This window comes from Scyliorhinus torazame, chromosome 11, assembly GCF_047496885.1.
Source record: "Scyliorhinus torazame isolate Kashiwa2021f chromosome 11, sScyTor2.1, whole genome shotgun sequence".
Taxonomy (NCBI): domain Eukaryota; kingdom Metazoa; phylum Chordata; class Chondrichthyes; order Carcharhiniformes; family Scyliorhinidae; genus Scyliorhinus; species Scyliorhinus torazame.
Genome location: NC_092717.1, coordinates 114,060,857 through 114,085,673, shown reverse-complemented (window position 1 = coordinate 114,085,673; position 24,817 = coordinate 114,060,857). Strand labels below are relative to the sequence as shown.

General features: G+C 45.0%; 1 protein-coding gene across 1 annotated transcript in view; it reads left to right on the top strand.

Annotated features, from left to right (window-relative positions):
* adhfe1 (alcohol dehydrogenase iron containing 1) overlaps positions 1–24,817 on the top strand; it is a 94,175-nt gene that overhangs the window by 28,456 nt on the left and 40,902 nt on the right. The window contains exons 5-8 of the mRNA XM_072467647.1: positions 2,754–2,908; positions 6,385–6,581; positions 11,711–11,788; positions 19,996–20,101. Coding sequence (XP_072323748.1) covers positions 2,754–2,908; positions 6,385–6,581; positions 11,711–11,788; positions 19,996–20,101 — 536 coding nt within the window. The remainder of the gene's footprint in view (positions 1–2,753; positions 2,909–6,384; positions 6,582–11,710; positions 11,789–19,995; positions 20,102–24,817) is intronic.

The window sequence follows — 24,817 nt, the reverse complement described above, 5'->3', positions numbered from 1 at the left end:
GTCTACGCAGGCTCTGAATGCTCACCCAGGGACTCCGTCGGGGCCCGTCGCTTTCTGCGGATTCACTTTCAAGAAGGCAGCTTACTTCTGAGGCTGTAATAGATGATATGGGTGTGTCCAGGTCTGTTGGGGCGGGTGGCACTGATGTATTGGCTGACTGCTCAAAGTGGGCATAGAACTTGTTCAGATCATCGAGTAGGGATGCCCCAGCCCCTGATATTCTGCCTGGCCTTGCTTTGTAGCCTGTGATCTTGTGTAGGCCCTGCCATAGTCGTCATGGGTTAGTGTCGTTGGCCTGGGATTCTAGTTTGATGCGGTATTGTCTTTTTGCATCCCTGATGGCTTTCCGTATGTCGTACCTGGGCCTGTCACCAGTTATCTGCAAGCTTCCTGTGGCTTTATCTCTGGCTGAAAGAGATGCAATTCTGCCACTTATCCCCTCTACATCTGTTAGCTGGACTACTTGTGGCAGCCAACCTCCAGACATTTCTCTTGCATTTTGCACTCTCTTCTACAAGGTGAAAAAAAAGATTTGTGAGTGAGTGAAGGTCACCCAATGGATTGAGTTGAATGGCGGTGCTGGATGGGGAAGGTGAGGTGATGAAGTGGAGACATGGTGATGGCTGGGTGCTGATGAAAGTTTAAGTGGTGTGAAGAGTGATGTGATGGAGAATACTTAACAGAACAGAGTGAAAGGATGGGGATGAATCAGCAAATTACTCACTTTTCCTGGCCTGATCAACTCATTAAAAAAAAAAATTTAGAGTGCCCCATTCATTTTTTTTTTTTCAATTAAGGGGCAATTTAGCATGGCCAATCCACCTACCCTGCACATCTTTGGGTTGTGGGGGCAAAACCCACGCAAACACAGGGAGAATAGCCAATGACCCGGAGGACTGGAGAATAGTCAAGGTTGTTCCGTTGTTTAAGAGGGGTAGCAAGGATAATCCAGGGAACTACAGGCCGGTGAGCCTTACGTCAGTGGTCGGGAAATTACTGGAGAGAACAGGATCTATTCCCATTCGGAAGCAAGTGATCGTATTAGCGAGAGGCAGCACGGTTTTGTGAAGGGAGGTCGTGTCTCACTAACTAGACAGAGTTTTTCGAGGAGGTCACAAAGATGATTGATGCAGGTACAGCAGTGGATGTTGTCTATTTGGACTTCAGTAAGGCCTTTGACAAGGTCCCTCTCGGAATACTAGTACAAAAGGTGAAGTCACACGGGATCAGAGCTAAGCTGGCAAGATGGATACAGAACCGGCTATGTCATAAAAGGCGTGGAGGCTTTAGAGAGGGTGCAGAAGAGATTCACCAGGATGTTGCCTGGTATGGAGGGCATTAGCTATGAGGAGAGGTTGATTAAACTTGGTTTGTTCTCACTGGAACGAAGGAGGTTGAGGGGTGACCTGATAGTGGTCTACAAAATTATGAGGGGCATAGACAGAGTGGATAGTCAGAGACTTTTTCCCAGGGTAGAGGGGTCAATTACGGGGGCATAGGTTTAAGGTGCGAGGGGCAAGGTTTAGAGGAGATGTACGAGGTAAGGTTTTTTATACAGATGGTAGTGGGTGCCTAGAACTTGCTGCCGGAGGAGGTGGTGGAAGCAGAGACGATAGTGATGTTTGAGGGACATCTTGACAAATACATGAATATGATGGGAGTATAGGGATACGGACCCCGGAAGTGTAGAAGATTTTAGTTCAGACGGGCATCATGGTCGGCGCATGCTTGGAGGGCCAAAGCTCCTGTTCCTGTGCTGTACTTTTCTTTGTTCTTTGAGAATGTGCAAACTCCACACGGACAGTGACCCAGAGCCAGGATCGAACTTGGGACCTCGGCACCATGAGGCAGCAAGGCTAACCCACTGCGTCACCGTGCTGCCCTCTAATCAGATCGTTAAACTGCTTCCTGTACTGCATCCAAGACATGGAGACAACGCGCCCACTGCTCACCTCCTCAGTTTGCTCCAGCCTAGCCTATTTTGCTGAGAGTCATCAGTTTCTTCCATTTCAGAAATGAGTACGTCTGTCCTGCACCCAGGAGTAATTGTATAGATGTATCATTATATCTGATTGATGCATGGTGTCCACCTTCCTTCCTGAACACACACCAGTTTCCGTACACTGAGGCTGTATCATGTGGGTATACATCACAACCATTATGCAGCTGAGAGACACAAAATGTGGAAGTCAAAGTTAATAATAATAATAATCACTTATTGTCACAAGTAGGCTTCAATGAAGTTACTATGAAAAACTCCTAGTCGCCACATTCCGTCGCCTGTTCGGGGAGGCTGGAACGGAAATTGAACCCGTGCTGCTGGTCTTGCTCTGTGCCCACTGTCTTAGCCCACTGTGCTTGAATTGTCATTGCAGAACTTTTGTGTTGACTTCCAGGTTTTACCCATGTTATTCCACATCTTCCCCACCTTTGAAGCCATCTTTATTTTAATATCGAGGACCATGTGTTCAGTACAGAAGGAAGTCCTTATTCATTCAATGACATCAACATTGATTTGTCAGTCAGCTATTCATTAAACAAACTGGCATGATCACCCTGAGCAATATATAACAAATAAAAGAAGTCAAATCATGTCACCACAGGATGATAGAAGGTGAACTTGGAGCCTTGGCCTTTTTTACTACTAGCAATTCCTATTCTATCAATGGAAGAAATACATAGTTGTTGTAATTGGTTGTTTGCTGTTTGCATGTTTTTCAAATTAAAACTTACAGCTTTTGATATTTCTATAGGATCTTCAGAACATTGGTGCCAGAAACGTTTGTGTCATGACTGACAAAAATGTAGCCAAGCTCCCTCCTGTCAACGCTGTCCTGAATTCATTGGTTAAGAATGGAGTGAACTTTAAAGTGTTTGACAAGGTCAGAGTGGAACCAACAGATGGAAGGTGAGCAACAACTCATTGGGAGAGCATTTTTAAAGAGCTAAACCTTAGTAATATTGGTGGCATCCCTAATATTGTGATTACACTATTAGCAATCTGTCAATTTTTTAAAAATACTTAAAATTAATACTTTTTTTAAAAGAGTGGCTTTGACACTTTTAGGGCATGCTATCTTGTCACATTTAGACAGACTCCATAATATAAACATTCCTCTATGCAATGACTGGTATGATGATTTGGATTCTCCTCCAGACAATGGCTAATAACAACAATTTGGGCAGTAAGGCGGATGTTTCACCACCTTGATGAGGATTTAGCTCATCGCACCCATTCCTTGCTTCTACCTCCTGCCTGCTGCTTCAAATCAGGCCCATGTCCTCAACAGGTTTCCTCTGTGTCCACCCATGAAACTGCAGCTTCTGTGGCTTATTGTGGGCAGGCAACAGGGAGCTCAAACAAAGGTCCGTGTAGCAACTTCCTTTCCTTTGAATCCACCCCAGTGACTTACTTATGCCAAGACTAACAAAATTGCCACTCCAGCCTCTTTATTTCTGTTACCAATGGGGCGGGCTCCACTTTAACTGATTGGCATTATGTGGAGATGCCAGCGTTGGACTGGGGTGGGCACAGTAAGAAGTCTTACAACACCAGGTTAAAGCCCAACAGGTTTGTTTGGAGTCATGAGCTTTCGGAGCGCTGCTCCTTCCTCAGGTGAATCATTCTGACTGACTTGCCTGAGTAGCCTGTGTATAGCTGTGTATTCAAAGTAATTCTATGTTATAGTATTCCTATCCTGACCCTAAGATCCAATGCAGGCTCCCTCTAATTCAAGATTAATAATAAGACTTAACCCAGGCAAATAGATTGGGATGGAGCAGAATCAGAGGGTCATATACAGGATAGGACCAGCCAACAGGTCTGTGTAGCTAGCCAGCAAATAGGTATTTGGGGTGGAGTGGAATAATAAAAATATTCCCTGGAATGTGATGATCCTGAAAATAGTGATCATTACCGCGATTCAATTCCTTGTGTACTGGCAAAATGCACCAAAATGCCTTTTCTTCATTGATAAGTCTTGATAGTTGTCGAAGATGCGCTGCCAGTCCTGACGTCCATACATTACTTTATGTTTACAGTCTCTGTATAGTAACTGGTATAGAAACTCCTGCTGATCCTACTGAATATATATTTTTTAATATAAATTTAGAATACCCAATTATTTTTTTCTCCAATTAAGGGGCAATTTAGCGTGGCCAATCCACCTAACCTGCACATCTTTGGGTTGTGGGGGTGAAACCCACGCAGACATGGGGAGAATGTGCAAACTCCACACAGACAGTGACCCAGGGCCAGGATTCGAACCCGGGTCCTCAGTGCTGCAGTCCCAGTGCTAACCACTGCGCCATCTGCCGCCCTCTACTGAATATATTTGACACAAAACATAAAAGCAAAATTTAGCGGATGCTGCAAGTCTGAAATAAAAACAGAAAATGCTGGAATGCTCAGCAGGTCAGACAGCTCCAATGGATAGAGAGAAATAGAGTTGACATTTCAGGTCTGTGAACTTTAATCAGAACTGGCAGAAGTTAAAAATGGTTCAGGGCAAGTGAAAGAGTGGGGAGAAGAACAAAGCGGAAGATCCGTATTAGATTGGCAACAGAAGATGCAGAAGTTCATGGTTCAAGGCCAATAAGAGTGGTAATAGGACATAAGATGTTACTGGAAGAATAACAGAATAACTGTTGTGTATATGTAGACTAAAGGAAGTAAGAGCAGTGTGAAAAAAGAAACAAACCAGCAAAGAAACATGAAACAAAATGGGAGCAGGGAGGCATTGAATTTCATTGGAACACTGTAGCAGGCAAAGGACAGAAAGGTCAGAGTGGGAGAAAGGTGGAGTACTGAAATGAGAATTGAAGCTCGAGATGACACTTGCAGAATGAATGGAGTTGTTCCACAAAACGGTTACCCAGTCTGTAGAGGAGACCACTTTGTAAAGAGCATATACAGTATTCAACATTGAAAGAAGTGCAAGTAGATCACTATTTCACATGGAAGGTGTATTTTGGAGCCTTGGACAGTTAGAAGGGAAAGTGTAAAAAGGCAGGGGTTGCATCTCCTACACTTGCATGAAAAGATGCGGTAGGTAAAGGAGGTGTGGACGAGAGTGTTGTTGACGTAACAGTTTCTTTGATATGCTGAAAGGGGAGGAGAGGGAAATAAATGTTTGACGGAGGCATCATGCTGGATATGACGGAAGCGGACCGGTGGGGTGGATAGTGAAGACAAGGGAACCCCACCATGCTTTTGGGAGGGACGGGAAGGGGTGAGGGCAGAAGTGCAGGAAAAAGAACAAACACATTTGAGATTAACCACAATAGGGGGAATTCTTGGTTCAGGGAAAAGGAAGACATGTTGGAAGGGCTGGTATGGATAGTTAATCATTAGAATAGAGATGACGGAGATGGTATAAGGAAACAGAGACCTTACAGGAAGGTGTGTGTAAGAAAGTGTAGTCAAGGTAGCTGTGGGAGTCGGTGAGCTTATATTAAATATCTGTTTATAGCCTATGCCCAAAACAAGAGACAGAGAAGTCAAGGGAGGGAAGAATCAGAGATGGATCGTGTGAATATGAGAGAGGATATAACTTGGAAGCAAAGTTGATGAACATTTTCCAGTTCAGGTCAAAATAGGAAATGACACTGATGCAATCATCAATGTATCAGAAAAAGGAGATGAGGGACAGGGCCTAAGTGGGACTGAAAGCAATGTTCCACAAACTGGCAGGTGTGGGACCCATGTGAGTACCCATAATAACACCTTTTATTTGAATAATGCGAGTCGAGTTGAAGGATAAATTATTCATGTGAAAACAGGTTTAGCCAGGCGGAGAAGCTGGAAATTGGGCCTCCATTCAAGGAAGAAGCATAGAGCTCTTCAGTCCATCCAAGTGGATGTGTAGAGAGACTGCACATCCAAGATGACGAGCTAGGGCCAGGAACTGTTAAAATGATGTAGGGCATTGGAAGAGTCACGGACGCAGGTGGGAAGGAACTGAATAGGGAAAGAAAGTAGAGTCAAAATAGGAAGAAATTAGTTCAGTGGAGCAGCAACATGCTGAAATGATGGGTCTACCAGGGCGATCCTCTTTGGTGGATTTTAGGAAGAATGTAAGAGTGGGTTGTTCAAGGTTGGGGTCTATGAGGTTAGAGGCTGTGGAGGGAAGATCTCCAGAGGAGATGAGGTGAATGAATATATACGAGGCTGATTGTGTTTTGTTGAGATCATCTATTTCAGCACAAATTAAACCTGGAACCTTTCTGATCTCTAAGGCTCATTACAATCAGCATTTGCCCATAGCTCACCTTTTTTAAACAATTAAAGAAGATGTCTCATGGGTTTAATCTTTCAAAATGTATTATTCTGACATACTGTTTTGCTTTGAGTTGGTCATTCTGTACTCTTTGAAATGTTACTAGCTTCAATGAAGCAATTACATTTGCTCGGCAAGAACAGTTTGATGCATATGTAGCTGTTGGAGGTGGATCTGTGATGGACACGTGCAAAGTGGCTAACCTCTACGCCTGCAGTCCTGATGCTGAATTCTTGGACTACGTCAATGCACCAATAGGGAGAGGAAAACCTGTTATTGTTAGTCTCTGTCCTTTGATAGCAGGTGGGTACATGCAAATGTTTTTTAATTGGAGTTGGTGCAAATTGTAGCTTCCTGTGTGGATTAACAATTGTGACCACAGTCTGCAAATGGCTTTTGTGTTTGGAAAGGAATCAGTGTAAGTGAGAAATGTTGATTGGCAGAAAATTCCCAGCAATACTGTACCACATGCAAATATTGAAAAAGAATGATATTGATTTAAACATTTGAGAACATTTAAACCATCATAGAAGTTCATTGGTAAATGCAGATATTTGATTCTGTTGTAAATCTACCTACCTATACTGTTGATAAAACAAATATTAGTGTGTGTAATCTATTTTCATTATTGATATTCAGTATTTGATATGTTCTTAAATGCCAATTTCACCTCCCTTCCAATCTTAGTCAAGCTGCAAATCTAAGACCATTCAGATTGTGGACTGCTGGCTGTAGGAAGGAGATTTTGAACAGTTTTCAGAAAGATAATGCACTGAACCATTCTATACTATGCTACCCTCCACAGCACTAAAGAGTGACTGGTCGGATATATGAGAGTTCACCTTAAGCAATTTAAAATAGTTATCTTGAAGCAATTAGTTACTTAAGCTTAGCAAGTGGTTTGTTTTTCTCACAACTGGAGGTAGAATTTGAAATTATTTAATCCGGAAGTGAGTAAATTTAGTTCCTGTTTCAAGTTTTTAACTTCCAACTGGAATCAAACCCATCTGCTCTGAGCGTTAGAATTATCCCCTTTGTGTGAATAGTTAAAGAAAAAGGAATACCTTTTATGACCTCAGGATGCCTCAAAGTGCTTGACTGCCAATTAAGTACTTTTGAAGTGTAGTCCCTCTTTTTGTTGAAAAAGCTGCACCAATTTGTCTAATGTCAATTCCCACAAAAGTGATAACTAAACAATCAGTTTTTTGTGATGTTAGTTGAGGGAGAAACATTGACCTGAAAACTGGAAGGAGTGGATTGAGGGAGAAGAGGTATGAAGAAACAAACTTAAGTTTTCACTATGTCTGCAATAATTCCAACTACCACCTCTAGTTGTGGGATAAACAAATCACTTGCTAAGCTTGAGTAACTAATTTCTAGTTCTCAAGCTAATTATCACTAGCATAATATGCACATCTGAGGATCCACCAAAAGCAAGGAATTTCTCTCCTTGAATGGCAGAACCAGCAAGCTATCTTTGCCCCATACTCTGGCTGCAGGCCACTTGTGCCCCATGTCCCAACATATGCAGATCATCTGAATTACGCAGTAGCATTATCTAAGTTGGTGTGTGCCAGTATGAAATTGCATGATGACATCTCTTCATCATTGATTTCTTCTTTCTCTTCCACCACCACCCAGATTTTTAGTTTTTAAATTTTTTATAAATTTAGAGTATCCAATTCTTTTTTTCCAAATAAGGGGCAATTTAGCGTGGCCAATCAACTTAACCTGCACATCATTGGGTTGTGGAGGTGAAACCCACGCAGACATGGGGAGAATGTGCAAAGAAAGCTTTTTTTAACCAGTGCAGTAACTTGTTTAAAAATTGGGGGAATTTAGTAAAAGCTGATTATAAAAGCCCCTAGTTGTAAGTAAGTTATATTTTGGCTTGAAAGATTCTGACTTACCAAATGAAGAGTTTTATCTGTTGGTCGCAGAAGATTGAGTCAGAAGATTATGCATTCAGGTTCCATTCCAGGTAGCTGAACACATAACGTTGACGTGCCAGTGTGATACTGAGAGTGCTGCAATGTTGGAAGCGCTGTCTTTTGAATGAGATGTTAAACCGAGGTCCTGTCTACTCCCTCAAGAGGATGGTACAAATTTGAAGAAGAGCTGGGGTGGTGGGTGGGTGGGAGAGGTTCTTCCCGGTTTTCTGCTCAATATTTGTTCCTCGACTAACATCACAAAAAACTGATTGTTTGGTTATTATCACTTTTGTGGGAATTGACATTAGACAAATTGGTGCAGCTTTTCCAACAAGAAGAGAGGCTACACTTCAAAAGTACTTAATTGGTAGTCAAGCACTTAGAGATATCCTAAGATCATGAAAGATTATGCAAATCTTTTTTTTTTCTTTCACGATTGACATTAAGGGGATGATTCTAACCCTCACATCAGCTGGGTTTGATTCCAGTCGGAAGTTAAAAATTTGAAACAGGAACCAAATTGACCCACTTCCAGATTTAACAGAGGTGGAACAGTATCAATCCACTTGCAGGAGACGGGTTGGCTGTTCAAACCTTTTCAGGATGCTGTGTGCCTTTTTTTTAACAGCAATTCTGTTTTTAACCCTGATCAGTAGGTTGTTTTACAACATTTCCTGTGGGCTGGGAAGAGCAGGATTGTTATCTCTAGCCTAACAAACGTACCTGTAATAAAAACAGAAGATGTTGAAAAACCTCAGCATGTCGGGCAGCATCTGTGGTGAGAGAAACTGAGTTAATGTTGCAGTCCATAAGACTTCTTCAGAGCTCAAGAGAGGGAGAAAATTATGGAATTTATATTATTATAGAGGGGGTGGAACAGGTGGAACAAAGAAGAAGTTAAGGGATAGGTGTGAGCTAGGAGAGATTGGACAAAGATGTTTTGGGGACAAGAAAAAAAGAAGCATGGGGGTGCTGATAGTGGCATAAAGGTAAGATAGCAGCATGTGTTAAATTACAGAACAAAGGTCAATCCTCTGTGAAAGCCAAACTTAAGAACAAGTGACCAATGGTCCAATGGGTGTGGGGGTTGTGACGGGGGTTGTTTCGTTGGGACAAAAAACTATTTAGGATTTTTTAAAAATGTCATAATGGAAGAGAGAGTTCACAGTCCAAAGTTATTGAACTCCGAGTTGCTGCATAAGATAATGATGCATGGCTTTAAGGGTAAAGTAGTAGCATGGATAGAGGATTGGTTAATTAATAGAAAGCAAACAGTGGGGATTAATGTGTGTTTCTCTGTTGGCAATCAGTAGCTAGTGGTGTCCCTCAGGGATCAGTGTTGGGCCCACAATTGTTCATTTTGGAGTTGGGGACCAAGTGCAATGTGTCCAAGTTTGCAGACGATACTAAGATGAGTGGTAAAGCAAAAAGTGCAGAGGATACTGGAAGTCAGCAGAGGGATTTGGATAGTTTAAGTGAATGGGCTAGGGTCTGGCAGATGGAATACAATGTTGACAAATGTGAGGTTATCCATTTTGGTAGGAATAACAGCAGAAGAGATTATTATTTAAATGATAAAATATAAAACATGCTGCTGTGCAGAGGGACCTGGTGTCCTAGTGCATGAGTCACAAAACGTTGGTTTCCACGTGCAACAGGCGATTAAGAAGGTGAATGGAGTTTTATCCTTCATTGCTAGAGGGATGGAGTTTAAGACTAGGGCGGTTATGCTGCAACTGTATAAGGTGTTAGTGAGGCCACACCTGGAGTATTGAGTTCAGTTTTGGTCTTCTTACCTGAGAAAGGATGTAGTGGCACTGGAGGGTGTGCAGAGGAGATTCACAAGGTTAATCCCAGAGTTGAGGGGGTTGGATTACGAGGAGAGGTTGAGTAGACTGGGACTGTATTCGTTGGAATTTAGAAGGATGCGGGGGGATCTTATAGAAACATAGAAAATTATGAAGGGAATAGATAGGATAGATGCGGGCAGGTTGTTTCCACTGGCGGGTGAAAGCAGAACTAGGGGGCATAGCCTCAAAATAAGGGGAGGTAGATTTAGGACGGAGTGTAGGAGGAACTTATTCACCCAAAGGGTTGTGAATCTATGGAATTCCCTTCCCAGTGAAGCAGTTGAGGCTCCTTCATTAAATGTTTTCAAGATAAAGATAGTTTTTTGAAGAATAAAGGGATTAAGGGTTATGGTGTTCGGGCCGGAAAGTGGAGCTGAGTCCACAAAAGATCAGCCATGATCTCATTGAATGGCAGAGCAGGCTCGAAGGGCCAGATGGCCTACTCCTGCTCCTAGTTCTTATGTTCTTATGTTCAGCGTTGAGTCCAGAGGAAAATGAGATAATGTTCCTCCGGTTTGCAGTGCACTTCACTGGAACATTGCAGCATGCCAAAGCCAGATATGTGGGCATGAGAATAAACTGTAAAGCTCACATCCTCCCCAACATGATTTGTCTGCTCCCAGCTCCCTATGATCAGACATCCCTCACCGCCATCGGCTACCCTCCAACACCCTTCCCCCTCAACTGCACTCAGCCCCGCCACTACCATCTGCTCACCCCCATTGACCAAGTTCTGCCCACCGACCACTATCTTTTCCCGCACCCCACCACCCCAAAATCAGACCCTGCTCTGGACACCATCTCCCCCACCTGGACTTGTCCCATCCCCCCACTAGACCTACAACTGTGATCTCTCCCTGCCTGCTCCTCCGCTGTGCCTATGACTGCAGGCTTTCCCACCTGGCATAAACATTCTAACAAACTTATTTACATTTAAATAATTTAATTTTTCAAAATATATCCTGTATTTATAAACTACCAAGTTTCCCATCTATAACTTGTCTCTCCCACCACCCCTCACCTGCCCCCTGTGCACATATTTATATCTTGGTGGTTATCATAGAAATCAGAGAACCACTACAGTGCAGAAGGAGGCCATTCAGCCTATCGAGTCTGCACTGACCCTCTCAAAGAGCACCCTACCCAGGCCCACTCCCCCACCCTATCCCCGTAACTGCACCTCACCTTTGCACACTAAGGGACAATTTAGTATGGCTGATCCATCTAACCTGCACATCTTTGGACTGTAGGAGGAAACTGGAACACCAGGAGGAAACCCACGCAGACACAGGGAGAATGTATAAACTCCTTACAGTCACCCAAGATCGGAATCTAACCCGTGTCCCTGACGCTGTGAGGCAGCAGTGCTAACCAATGGATATCGGGGCCTAAATGTTACAAAATTGCACTCATTGTTGATTGGACAAAATTATATTTTATATATCATGTTTCTGTAGTCATTACAGATTTAAAAGGTAAAAAGAAAGATTTGCATTTCCATAGTGCGTTTAATGGCCTAAAGACCTCCGAAAGCTTTTTCCAATCAATGAATTGTTGGAATGAGGGAATTTAATGTTGAAATTGAATGTTAAAATTGTATGGAAAACCAAAAATGCAATTCTTAACAAATCACATTTTGTCATTTTCCCAGTCCCCACTACAGCTGGCACTGGAAGTGAGACCACAGGTGTGGCAATATTTGACTATGAAGCTATGAAAGTTAAAACAGGTACAAGTGAATAACCATGACAATGCAAATTGTGATGAGGTTCATGTTAATATAGTAAGGGTACTTGTAAATTATTACGACCCAGATGGGATCTATAGAACCTGTATTTTGGACAGTAGGAGTGTCCTCAGATGCCCTAAGTACCGTGCGCCCACACTCTCGATGTGAGTCACACCAGACTCAATTGGTAAGGCTGTTAACATGTAATAATCTTTATTAGAGTCACAAGTAGGCTTACATTAACACTGCAATGAAGTTACTGTGAAAATCCCCTAGTCGCCACATTCCGGCGCCTGTTCGGGTACACAGAGGGAGAATTCAGAATGTCCAATTCACCTAACAGTACGTCTTTCGGGACTTGTGGGAGGAAACTGGAGCACCCAGAGGAAACCCACGTAGACACTGGGAGAACGTGCAGACTCCGCAAAGACAGTGATCCAAGCCAGGAATCGAACCTGGGACCCTACACTGTGAGACAGCGGTGCTAACCACTGTGCCACCACGCCGCTCCTATTGGGCAGCGAGTGTCACCTGGAATACTGATTTATCACCGTTGCTGCCCTTTTGGAGCTCAATGCTCCAACTAATGCCCCTCTTAATTACTCAACGCCACTGAATATATATTCAAATGCTAGGGAAGGACCCTCCCACCAGTAATATATGAAACCCCTTGCAAGTTAGTTGTTGACTGATTTCTGCGGTCGTTGCAAGTGTTTGGTGCTTTATCAGAGTTCTTTAAAGTTGCTAAGGTGCAAAGGGAGTGGTGTGGCAGGTGCTGAAGACTTTATCAAGGCGCCTATGCAAACCAGGTGCTCCCAGATATGCATGCGGTAGTTTGTAACCCCCTTATAATATAGCTTGACTGGGACAATTAACAGGAGCAGCACAAATCAAGACAACCTGCTAACAGAGGGAAGAGGAAGAGGGAGAAGGGCTCTGAGCAGGAAAGTAATGTCTTCCCAAGATGGCCAGGGAGCAAATCTTCTACCTGAATCTCAGCGAGGAGCAATGTATGAAATATTTTCATTTTGCTCACAATGTCCTTACTGAAATCTGCCACCTGCTGCAGTTGTAACTGCAACTTCAGAGCAAGGCAAGGACCACACTGCAAATGGCAAAGAAGGTGACCATAGTAATGAACTTTGATTCTGTGAGGCTCCTTTCAGCTGGGAGCTATTTCTGAAATCTTGTAGTTTTTTTGCCGGTTTTGTAAAAGGACTCACTGAGGCTCGCAATGGACACAATCTTACTAGCCCTAAGGAGGAGGATTGGGAGGGAGTGTAGAAATTTGAAACGCCGTACATCAGGTTGGCTCCCTCCAGGAGATATTTCCAGAAGTGGGCTTGCTATGGCAGGCAACCAATCAGGATATGTAAAGGAACATTTATCACTTAATTGTGTGCAGCAGTACGATCTTACAGAAGGAACCCCCACAGATGATGAGTGTGGAGGCGGCATGCTAGTTGGTCACCTGCTGCTCGATCATGCCACAGATCTGACCTCTGACCTGTGCAGGGTCAGGGTCCCACAAATGGTCCCAATGCCTGAAAATGAGGCTAACATTCTATCCAGTAAGTGCGAGCTGCATTTTATTCTTGCTTGCCGGAGAGCAGCAGGCATGGCAAGCATGTCGTTTTGGGAGGATTGCAGGCATTCCAAGGTACAGAGGGCCATTTAGTGCACCTTTTGCAATTATCGTTTATCAGCTGTTAGATGTACTACACGCAAAATGGAGTCCACTCGCTCAACGACAGCTGGTGTGTGACGATTGGCAGTCAATCATGTAGGTCAATGCCCAGTACCCTGGCAGCTATTATGGTGCCTTCATTCTTTGTTACTCAGCTGTGCTACCCGCATTTGAGCCACTGCAGTGCACGAGGAAGGTGGCTACTAGGTGACAACATCTATTCACTAATGGCATGATTTATGGCCCTGGTGCTCAACCCATGCATAGGCAGACAGAATGTACACAATGGAAGCCATGCTGTTATAGGAAAAGTCACAGAATAGACCAGTGGAGTGTGAGAACACAGTCTTTGCTGCCTGGCCCACTCTGGAAGAGCCCTTCAGTACTCTGCAGAGTAGGGTCAAGATGTGGTGCTCCGCTGCATGCTGCACAAAGCTGCTACCAACTGATGAGCAAGGGGAAGAAGGAGGGAGGAAGCAACCTAGCCAACCACTTTCTGTTCGGCCGTCACCTGACAGGGAAATCAGCAAATGCAATCCCCATTCCCCAACAGTCCCAGTTTCCTGCTCGCACTGACCATCACAAAGCCGCTTGGCCACAACACAAATATACGAGCAGCACGGTAGCACAGTGGTTAGCACTGTTGTTTCACGGCGCCAGGGTTCCAGGTTTGATTACCGGCTTGGATCAGTGCCTGTGTGGAGTCTGCACGTTCTCCCCGAGTCAGCATGGGTTTCCTCCGGGTGCTCCGCTTTCCTCCCACAAGTCCCGAAAAACATGCTGTTAGGTAATTTTGAATTTTCTACCTCCGTGTACCCAAACAGGTGCTGGAATGTGGCGACGAGGGGCTTTTCACAGTGACTTCATTGCAGTGTTAATGTAAGCCTACTTGTGACAATAAAGATGATTCTTTTAAATAAAAAACACAAAATACCCATTCCAATGTAAATTATTTACTTGAAATCGTACTGCTTCTCAGATAAGTGTAAAGTATTTACCCTTGTGTATTCCCTGACTGCCTGTCTTCCACGTACCTTTGCTAGGCCTGGTGTTCCTATTCAGTGTAACCCAGGTGGCCACAACATGGCTGATGAAATGCTGACTGTCAGTGAGGGAAACTGTAGATGACCTTGGAGGATGACCTCAAGCAGCTCGGGGCCTAGAAAGCCTGACTGTGGACAGTACTATCTTAGAATGGAATCTGGCCTATTTGGCTAACAAAGTGGCAGTGGTGAAAGCGGTGAATTCTGCCTTTCTGAGAGAAGACAGCAAGCTGTGCTACATGGAACCACTGTTGCTCACCCGGAGCAGTATCTCAGCAGTCCTAGTACTGTGTTGGAGATAAGATTGCTGGACTGCTATGACACCCTACAAGTCCCTTTGAATACTGTAACCCACAGCCTTGATGGCAGCAGTCTGAGCTTGCATGGCAGAATGGTGACCTTGCATAACATTAGTCTGAGCTTCCACTGCAGCACCCAGACATCGGGTATATTCTGCTTCTCCTGTGGAGGCTGAAACATTGGGCATCAGATGCTGCAACCTGGTTTGATGCTCGGTGTGCTGATGAAGTTAGCCCCACTGTCCAAGTTGAAAAGGTGGGCTCCAAGCTCTGTGCAAAATTGAAGCAGGTCTCCTCCATGCTCCTTGACAGCAGCCACAGACTTTCTGGTAGACCTACCAATTAACCAAATATTTAATTGTAGACACCCAGTAACCAGTGGCATCAAAGTCTTCATCTGAGTCTGCTGCAGCACAACTCATTGGCGATCTCGCCCTCTGGCAAGCTTTCTTTACCCGATACTCTGGTTGCAGGCTACTTGTGCCCCATGTCCCAACATGTGCAGATCCTGCCTGCATGCTATATCATCTGAATTACACAGTGTCATTGTCTAAGTTGGTGTGTGCTGGTATGAAATTGCATGGTGACATCTCTTCATCATTAATTTCTTCTTTCTCTTCCATCACCACCCAGATTTTTTATTTTTTATAAATTTAGAGTATCCAATTCTTTTTTTTTCAATTAAGGGGCAATTTAGCGTGGCCAATCCACCTAACCTGCACATCTTTTTGGGTTGTGGGGGTGAGGCACACGCAGACACGGGGAGAATGTGCAAACTCCACACGGACGGGATCAAGCCCGGGTCCTCAGCGCCGTGCTGGCCACTGTGCCACCGTGTCGCCACCACCACCACCCAGATGACAGTTGTTTGGTAACTGAAAGGAGAAAAGCACGAGGGTAGCATTGTGTGAGGCATGGAGGTGAACAGATGATGCATCCTTACACAATCTGCAATTTATAAATCAGAAGAGATTATTGGGTCAGGGGTTATGGGGGGGAAGGCAGGAGAATGGGGATGAGAAACATATCAGCCATGATTGAATGGCGGAGCAGACGAGATGGGCTGAATGGCCTAATTCTGCTCCTATGTCTTATGGTTTTGTGGTCTTATTTTTATTTAAAAAAAATAAATTTAGAGTACCCAATTCATTTTTTCCAATTATGGGGCAATTTAGCGTGGCCAATCCACCTAGCCTGCACATCTTTTTTTGGGTCTGGGGGTGAAACCTACGCAAACGCGGGGAGAATGTGCAAACTCCACACGGACAGTGACCCAGAGCCGGGATCGACCTGGGACCTCGGCGCCGTGAGGCAGCAGTGCTAACCACCGCACCACCGTGCTGCCCGTTTTGTTTTCTTATAAATGAGGGAGAAGTGGGATGTAGGTAGGAGGCACTATCACTTTCTCGGATTTTGTATCTTGCAATAGCCACAGCCTCAACATTAATTGCTCCAATGATGTCAGGTATGGTATCCTCCATGGGCATGCAACCATGCCTGTGCCCTGCCAGCTAGCTGCTGTTGCTGCCTAATGCAGCCATCTTATCCTGGAAGTAGGAGTGAGCACGGTGCAATGTGTTTGGGTGATAATGCTGTCATAGTTGAATACCTGGCAATGTATGCAGCTGTGGGATCAAGGTGTGAGACTTTGAGTAGTGTGGTTTAGCTTTAATTCATGCTGGTCAGTCATAATTTGGGGCCCACTACTGAGAAATGCAACCATTCAACAGTGTGGTTGACATTGGCTGCAGACTACAACCATGATATTGGGCAGACAGCACAAAGGTGGCATGCTGACTGCTCAACATTGAATCGGCACAGTGTGAATCGCACTATGAACCACATGTCCATTATTGTGACTGTCCAATTTACCGTCCTCAAAGTCTCCTTTGTTTTAGGAACTTCAGAAACAGGACAAGGTCATTCAGCCCTTGAGCCTGCTGTGCCATTCCATAGTTTCAAAATTCAACTTTAATATCAACTCCGCTTTCCTCCATATGCCTCAGTGCCCAAAAATCTAACAATCGTTTCCCTGGATATGGTCATCGACTGAGCATCCACATCCCTATGGGTTAGAGAATTCCAAAGATTCATAACCCTCTGAGTGAGGAAAAGCTCTCCTCCCTGTCTTAAATTGCTAACTCCAGATCTGGACTATGACCCACCAGATCTAGACTCTCCAACCAGGGGAATCAGCCTCGCACAGGGCTTGACAGGATAGATGCCATTAATTTCTTCATTTCAATGAGGTCACCTCATTCTCCTAAATATGAAAGAATGCAGGATATCATAGTACACCCTTTCATCCCAGGAATCAATCTGGTCAAACTTTGTTGTGCCCCCTATAAAGTAAAGTATATCTTTCCATAGGTAAGGAGACCAAAGCTGTACACCGTGTTCCAGGTGTGCACCTCTCAAAACTCTATATAATATCAGCAAGACTTCCTTACTTTTATACTCCAACCTCCTGACAATGAAGGCGTACATGACATTTGTTCTCATAATTGCTTTCTGGACCTACATGTTAACTATCTGGGATCCATGTACAAAAGCACCAAAATCCCTCTGAATTTCATAATATTCTAGTCTTGATCACCTTTTAAAAAAATAGTCACATTTTAATTCTTCTGACTAAAGGGTATAATTTTACACTTCCCCTTATGCTACTCCATATTCATCTTCTTGTCCACTCACTTAACCAGTCTAATTTTCATTGCAGCCTGATTATGTCCTTCTCACAACTTCCCTTCATAGCTTTGTATTGTCAGTAAACATGTTGGGCGGGATTTACCGACCAACCCGCCACCTGTTTTTCAGTGGTGGAGGCGGCCCGCCAGCTGGATTTACCAACCCCGCTGATGTCAAAGGGATTTCCCGATGACTGCACCCCTCGTCACTGGGAAACCCGTGGGCTGGCGTGGGACCAGAATATCCTGCCGGCGTGAGAAGCCAGTAGACCGCGGCCAACATGAGCAAAGGGCAGAAAGAATGTGAGCTCTTGAACAGAAATGCCGGATAATTTTTAAACTATTATGTGCTTGGATTCGCTAAAGAACAAAACAAATATATCTGTGGTGATGGGGGAGAAGAAAAGAATTGACATTGTCATTTGTGTGTTCAGTATAGCTGGCTGCGAATTGACTCCATAGCTTCCAGTTTCAGATTCGCATCACCTCAGTGTTACGTTACGTTTTTACATATCGGTATGCGATATGGATTAAACAGAAATTCAAGGATGTTTATTAAATTGAAAAGCATAGCCATCTCTACGTATTTATGTGATTTCACATATTAAGATCTGTTCAGCTTCCTGAAATCTTTAAATAAATTAGATTTTATTTAAATTCACCTTTTTAGATTTAACAAAGTATTTTATTTTTTTTTAATTGAAATTTAGGGACTTGCACATGTGCTAACTATCAAAATTACTAGCTTTGATGCCTCAATTGGACTCAGTTCCCCAACTAAGGCAACAATGTAGATTATAAACAGGTGGGGTCCAAGCACTTATCCTTGTGACACTCCATGAGTTACATGCCGTCCCACAAATAACCGATTCAACCCATGTTAATGCATTACCCCAAACTACATAGAAATCATAGAATCCCTACAATGCAGAAGGAGGTAATTTGGCCCATTAAGTCTGCACCGACCCTTCGAATGAGCACTCTACCCATGTCCACCCCGCCCTATCCCAGTAACTCAACCCACACATCCCTGGACATGATGGGGCAATTTATCATGGCCAATCCACCTAAACCGCATATCTTTGGACTGTGGGAGGAAAACGGAACATCTGGAGGAAACCCACGCAGCCAAGCCCACAACTTGTGCAACAACCTCTGCTCTGACATCTTAACGGATGTATACTGTTATCCAAATATGCTACATCCACTGATTTTCCTGTTACCTACCCTGCTGGACAAAAAGGCCAGAAATTAGGCCAGGACCTAGTTATGCTGGATATCATCCCCACAACAGAGTTTTCTTTCTGTCGCCTATTGGGGGCTTCGATAAAGTTGTACCCTGGACCCCTCCATCAGACTTTGACTTTTCTCGATGGCAGGTCCCCTAAAAACAATCCTAGTTGTAAAGGTGTGTAACAAAGGCAGGGTCATGTGATAACCTATCCCTCTGCCCAGAATATACAGCAATGATCATGGCAGACATTCCTAGTGGACGCTGGTGGCATAAATTCTGGGCCCATGGACTTTCGGAGTTACAGGGCGCAATCTACCAAAGTAGGAATAGAGTCCCATAGCGCACGATTAGCTGGGTGTTCCCCAGCATTCAGAGCGCCAAGAAATGCCTTGCTATTGAACGGCCATTTGGATAGATTGGAGGCTTCAGCAGGGAACGTCCGGCCGAGGTCACACTTAGTCCCGTTTTCTGCACTGAGGAGCTCTGCTCGTTGGAAACCCGTGCGCTGGCGTGGGACCAGTACAGGGAGAGATTCAGTGGTGTCCTGATCTCTCGACTTCCGATGCGACCCCTGAAATCTCACAAGCCCAATCTTACCTAAAAGGGAGTCCTCAGTACCCCCACGTAAGCCATCCCCCAGGCCCAATCCCCCTCAGGTGGAAAATGTCAAGTTGGCACCCTGGCAGTGCAAGGCTGGCACCCAGGTGGCACTATCAGGGTGCCAGGCTGGCAGTGCCAGTTGGCAGTGTCAGGGAGCTTGGGTGGCACCAGCAGTGCCAGGGTGACACCCAGCCCAGAGGGCAAGCATCTGGGGGCCTCCGAACCCCTGGGAGACCTCCACGAGTGACATTCTGTCTGGTCCCCATTTGTGGAGACCAGCACTGAATGGTGCTCATCCGAGATCTACAAGGCGGGAGGGTTAGATCCCATGCCTTGGTTAGATCTCAGGAATGCATCTTGGGTAGATCTCGCAAGGCGTGGCGAGCCAGATAGATCCCGGAAGAGGGATTTCCTGGCATCTGCCGGCTGAACCGTGCTGCTTTCCGGGTGCAACGCAGCCGGTAATCTCGCCCGTTATGTTTAGAGTTTTATCATGGTTCTGTCAACAATTACTGTATTTCTTTCTAGTTCATATTACTAAATCTCAAAATAAATAAGAGCTGAAATAATTTTTAAAATTTCACAAGGAACCAATTTTTTTGACAGTAAAGCTAGATAGTTTTGTTTTGGTACTGTCTGCTGAATGTTCCTTTTTAGGCATTGCCAGCAGGGTTCTGAAACCAGTCCTTGGAATAGTGGACCCTTTACACACACTGCACATGCCTGAACGTGTGGCAGCTTACAGTGGATTTGATGTACTTTGGTAAGTAGTTTCATCAGGTTAAAAATTGATGTATCATGGCCAAGAATTTCCTAAAAGCTGCCATCTCTCCGCCAGCACAGCTTTGCTACTAATGTGCTGGAAAACCTGTTTCCCGTCTGACCCATGGCAGATTTACGACAGTAGCAGCTCTGAGGAAATCGTCAGCCAATGTTGCTAAAGTTTATAGAAGGAGTATAATTCCTTGTAGAAATTCCTAATATTCTTAGTATAATTCCTAATAGAAATTCCTAAGTTTGCCGAAGGAGTATAATTCCTTGTAGAAATTTAACTATCTGTTATTATTTAACATGGTTTGATGCTTTCCTTAATTTGATGAACTCTGGGTTTTTTCCTCATAGTTTGACAGATTAATTTGAAAATGAAATCTTTGTTATCTACGTTGGAATTTTTCACATGGTAATTTGTGGCATGAATTTCTTTCAGGTGAAAAAGTTTCCTTCCGTCACAGGCGGTCTGAGAGTAACTAATATGTTGTTGACTGATCCCAGGCCATTCTGAAAGCTGACACTAGATTGAAGTTATACTTAACCACTTCTTTGAACTTCACTGCCCGTGGAAACCAGATATAAATTTGAGTCACAGAAAATACAGTGCGGAAGAGGCCCTTAGCCCAACGGGCCTGCACCGACACATGAAAAACACCTGACCTACCAACCTAAACCCAATTGCCAACACTTGGCCCATAGCCTTGAATGTTATGATATACCAAGTGCTCATCCAGATACTTTTTAACAGATGTTGGGCAAACCGCCTCTACTACCCTCCCAGGCAGTGCATTCCAGACCATCACCACCCTCTGGGTAAAAATGTTTTTCCTCACATCCCCCCCTGAACCTCCTCTCCCCTCGTAGCGGATCCTTTGACTAAGGGGAACAGCTGTCCCCATTATATCGACTTAATCAAAGTAAAGGAACTGAGCTGATAAAATCTCAGACCATGGGAATTACTATAAAGTGCTTATAGAAGTATTTTATCTTGTACTTGTTTATCGTAAATGACATGAGGGAAATTTGTTGTTTTGAAGTTTTCTTTTCACTTGTATTCTGATCCCAGATCAGATCCCAACAGTAGCCATGATACTGGACAGAAACCCCAGTATTTTAGTTTATTTGTAAGACTGTGTGGAAAGAATGATTCACTCTAGGAAGGATTACATGAAGAAATAGGGATCTGGTATTTTTAAAACAAAACATTATTCAGAATACAATATTAAACTCTTTAACTTCACATCCGAAAAGAACAGTTTACAGTAATAATATAATCTTTATTGTCACAAGTAGACTTACATGAACGCTGCAATGAAGTTACTGTGAAAAGCCCCTAGTCACCACATTCCAGCGCCTGTTCTATTTCCCATTAAACAACAAGAAAATAAACATACAGCTCTCAATCCATCTTAAAATCAGCATGGCATAGAATAATACTTGATTTACAGAACAGATGTGGCTCCTGTTGGAACCCTTTCAGATTCTGGTTCGATGTCTTAAAAAAAACGGTTTCACTCGACGTGTTTCAGCTTCAACCCTGTCCTCAGACAAGATGACTCTGCTTCAGAACTTATTACTCTTTTCTAACTATCCTACTGTGAGAGAATTGTGGACTCACCCAGATCAGACTTCAACTGCTCTCCAAAGCTCTTCCAAAATGTCTCTTGCATCCCTTGGCTCCACCCAGCAATGATATAATCTCCCAAAGCTGAAAAACCCTGCAAGCTGAAAGCATATCAACTCTCCAGGGACTTTCCCCATTCTAACCACAGTACATTAACCCAGACTAAAAACCACATTCCTCTGGTCAATTTAAGCTTCTGGCTCCTAAAAGCTCCCAGGCCCTGCAAAACAAAATGCTTTTTAGAAATATGATCACTGCAGTCAAGCACACTATAACCCAGGTTTGCAACCCTTAAATGCCCCAATATTTAGAAGCCAATATTCCTAAACACCTCCATTTGTCACACCTGCCCTCTAAAGAACTACACTGGTTATTTCAGTCGTTTTCTCATATACTTTTCTTCCATGTCATTGAAATTATCAATTGATCTTTTTTTTTAAAATATCTTTATTCAAATTTTCAACAGATTTTCAATAAACCCCCCCCTACAGAAAAAAGAAACAAGAACACCACCCGCAAGAATTATACATAGAATTTCCCCAAACTACAATAACCCCCCATATAACAATAAAAACACAAATAGGGAAACACCTCACCCTAACCCAAACGCCACCCCAAAAGAACCCCCCCCCCCCCCCCCCCCCCGGGTTGCTGTTGCTGCTGACCTCCTCCTAACGCTCCGCGAGAAAGTCTAGGAACAGTTGCCACCGCCTGAAGAACCCTAAGAACCCTTGCACAGACCCTCGCAAGACAAACTTTATCCTCTCCAGCTTGATGAACTCTGCCATGTCATTAATCCAGGCTTCCACGCTAGGGGGCTTCGCATCCTTCCACAGCAACAAAATCCTCCGCCGGGCTACCATGGACGCAAAGGCCAGAATAACGGCCTCTTTCGCCTCCTGCACTCCCGGCTCGTCCGATATCACAAATAATGCCAATCCCCAGCTCGGCTTGACCCGGGCGTTCACCACCTTGGACATAGTCCTCGCAAAACCCCTCCAAAACCCATCCAGCGCCGGGCACGACCAGAACGTATGGATGTGATTTGCTGGGCTCCCCGAGCACTTCACACATCTGTCCTCCACCCCAAAGAACTTACTCAACCTCGCCCCTGTCATATGCGCTCTGTGAACAACTTTAAACTCTATCAGGCTGAGCCTGGCGCAAGAGGAGGAAGAATTAACCCTACTCAGGGCATCAGCCCACAGACCCTCATCTATCTCCTCCCCGAGCTCCTCCTCCTCCCATTTGCCCTTTAACTCCTCCACCGAGGTCTCCTCCTCTTCTTGCAGCTCCTGGTAAATCGCCGAGACCTTGCCTTCCCAGACCCATACCCCCGAGATCACCCTGTCATGAATCCTGCGTGCTGGAAGCAGTGGGAATTCCCTCACCTCCGTTTCACAAACGCCCTCACCTGCATATACCTAAAAGCATTTCCCAGGGGTAGCCCAAATTTCTCCTCCAGCGCCCCTAGGCTCGCAAACGTCCCATCAATGAACAGGTCCCCCATTCTTTTCATCCCTGACCGATACCAGCTCAGAAACCCCCATCCATCCTTCCTGGGATGAACCGATGGTTCTCTCGAATCGTGGACCAAACCGAGGCCCCCACCTCACCCCTATGATGCCTCCACTGTCCCCAAATCTTCAGCGTCGCCGCCTCCACCGGACTCGTGTACCTTGTCGGTGGGAGCGGCAACGGTGCCATCACCAGCGCCCTCAGACACGTGCTCACATAGGACGCCATCTCTAGCCTCTTCCACGCTGCCCCCTCCCCTTCCATTACCCACTTACGGATCATCGCCACATTGGCTGCCCAGTAATAGCCACATAGATTTGGCAACGCCAGCCCTCCTCTGTCCCCTGCTATGCTCCAGGAAAACCCTTTTTACTCTCTGGGTCTTATTTGCCCACACGAATCCCATGATGCTCCTGCTTACCCGTTTAAAAAAAGGCCTTGGGGATCAGAATGGGAAGGCACTGAAATACAAAGAGAAACCTTGGAAGGACCGTCATTTTAACCAACTGTTAACCAACTGCACCCTACCCACCAGTGAGAGTGGCAACATATCCCATCTTTTAAAATCCTCCTCCATCTGCTCCACCAACCGTGTCAAATTGAGCTTGTGCAGGGCCCCCCAACTCCTAGCTACCTGGATCCCCAGGTACCGAAAGCTCCTTTCCGCCCTCTTTAGTGGTAGCTCGTCTATCCCCCTTACCTGGTCCCCCACATGCACCGCAAAGAGCTCACTCTTCCCCACGTTGAGCTTATAGCCCGAGAAGTCCCCAAACTCCCTAAGGATCCGCATGACCTCCGCCATCCCCTCCACTGGGTCCGCAACATACAATAACAGGTCATCGGCATACAACGACACCTGGTGTTCCTCTCCCCCCCCGAACCAATCCCCTCCAGTTCCTGGATTCCCTCAATGCCATGGCCAGTGGCTCAATTGGCAGTGCAAACAACAATGGGGACAGGGGACACCACTGCCTCGTCCCCCGGTACAGCCGAAAGTACTCCGACCTCCGCCGGTTCGTAGCCACATTCGCCACTGGTGCTTTATATAGTAGCCTAACCCAACTGATGAACCCCTCCCCGAACCCAAACCTCTGCAGCACCTCCCAAAGATACTCCCACTCCACCCTATCGAAGGCCTTCTCTGCGTCCAGAGCCGCCACTACCTCCGCTTCCCCCTCCACCGAAGGCATCATAATTACATTAAGGAGCCTCCGCACATTGGTGTTCAGTTGCCTACCCTTCACAAATCCCGTCTGGTCCTCATGAATTACCCGGGACACAGTCCTCAATTCTCGTGGCCAGAACCTTCGCCAGCAACTTTGCGTCGACATTGAGGAGCAAGATCGGCCTGTACGATCCACACTGTAATGGGTCCTTGTCCCGCTTCAAGATCAAAGAGATCAGTGCCCTGGACATTGTCGGGGGCAAGGTCCCCCCTCTCTCGCCTCATTGAAAGTCCTCACTAGCAGCGGGCGCTGCAGGTCCACGTACTTCCTATAAAATTCTACCGGGAACCCATCCAGCCCCGGGGCCTTCCGTGCCTGCATGCTCCCTAGTCCCTTAACC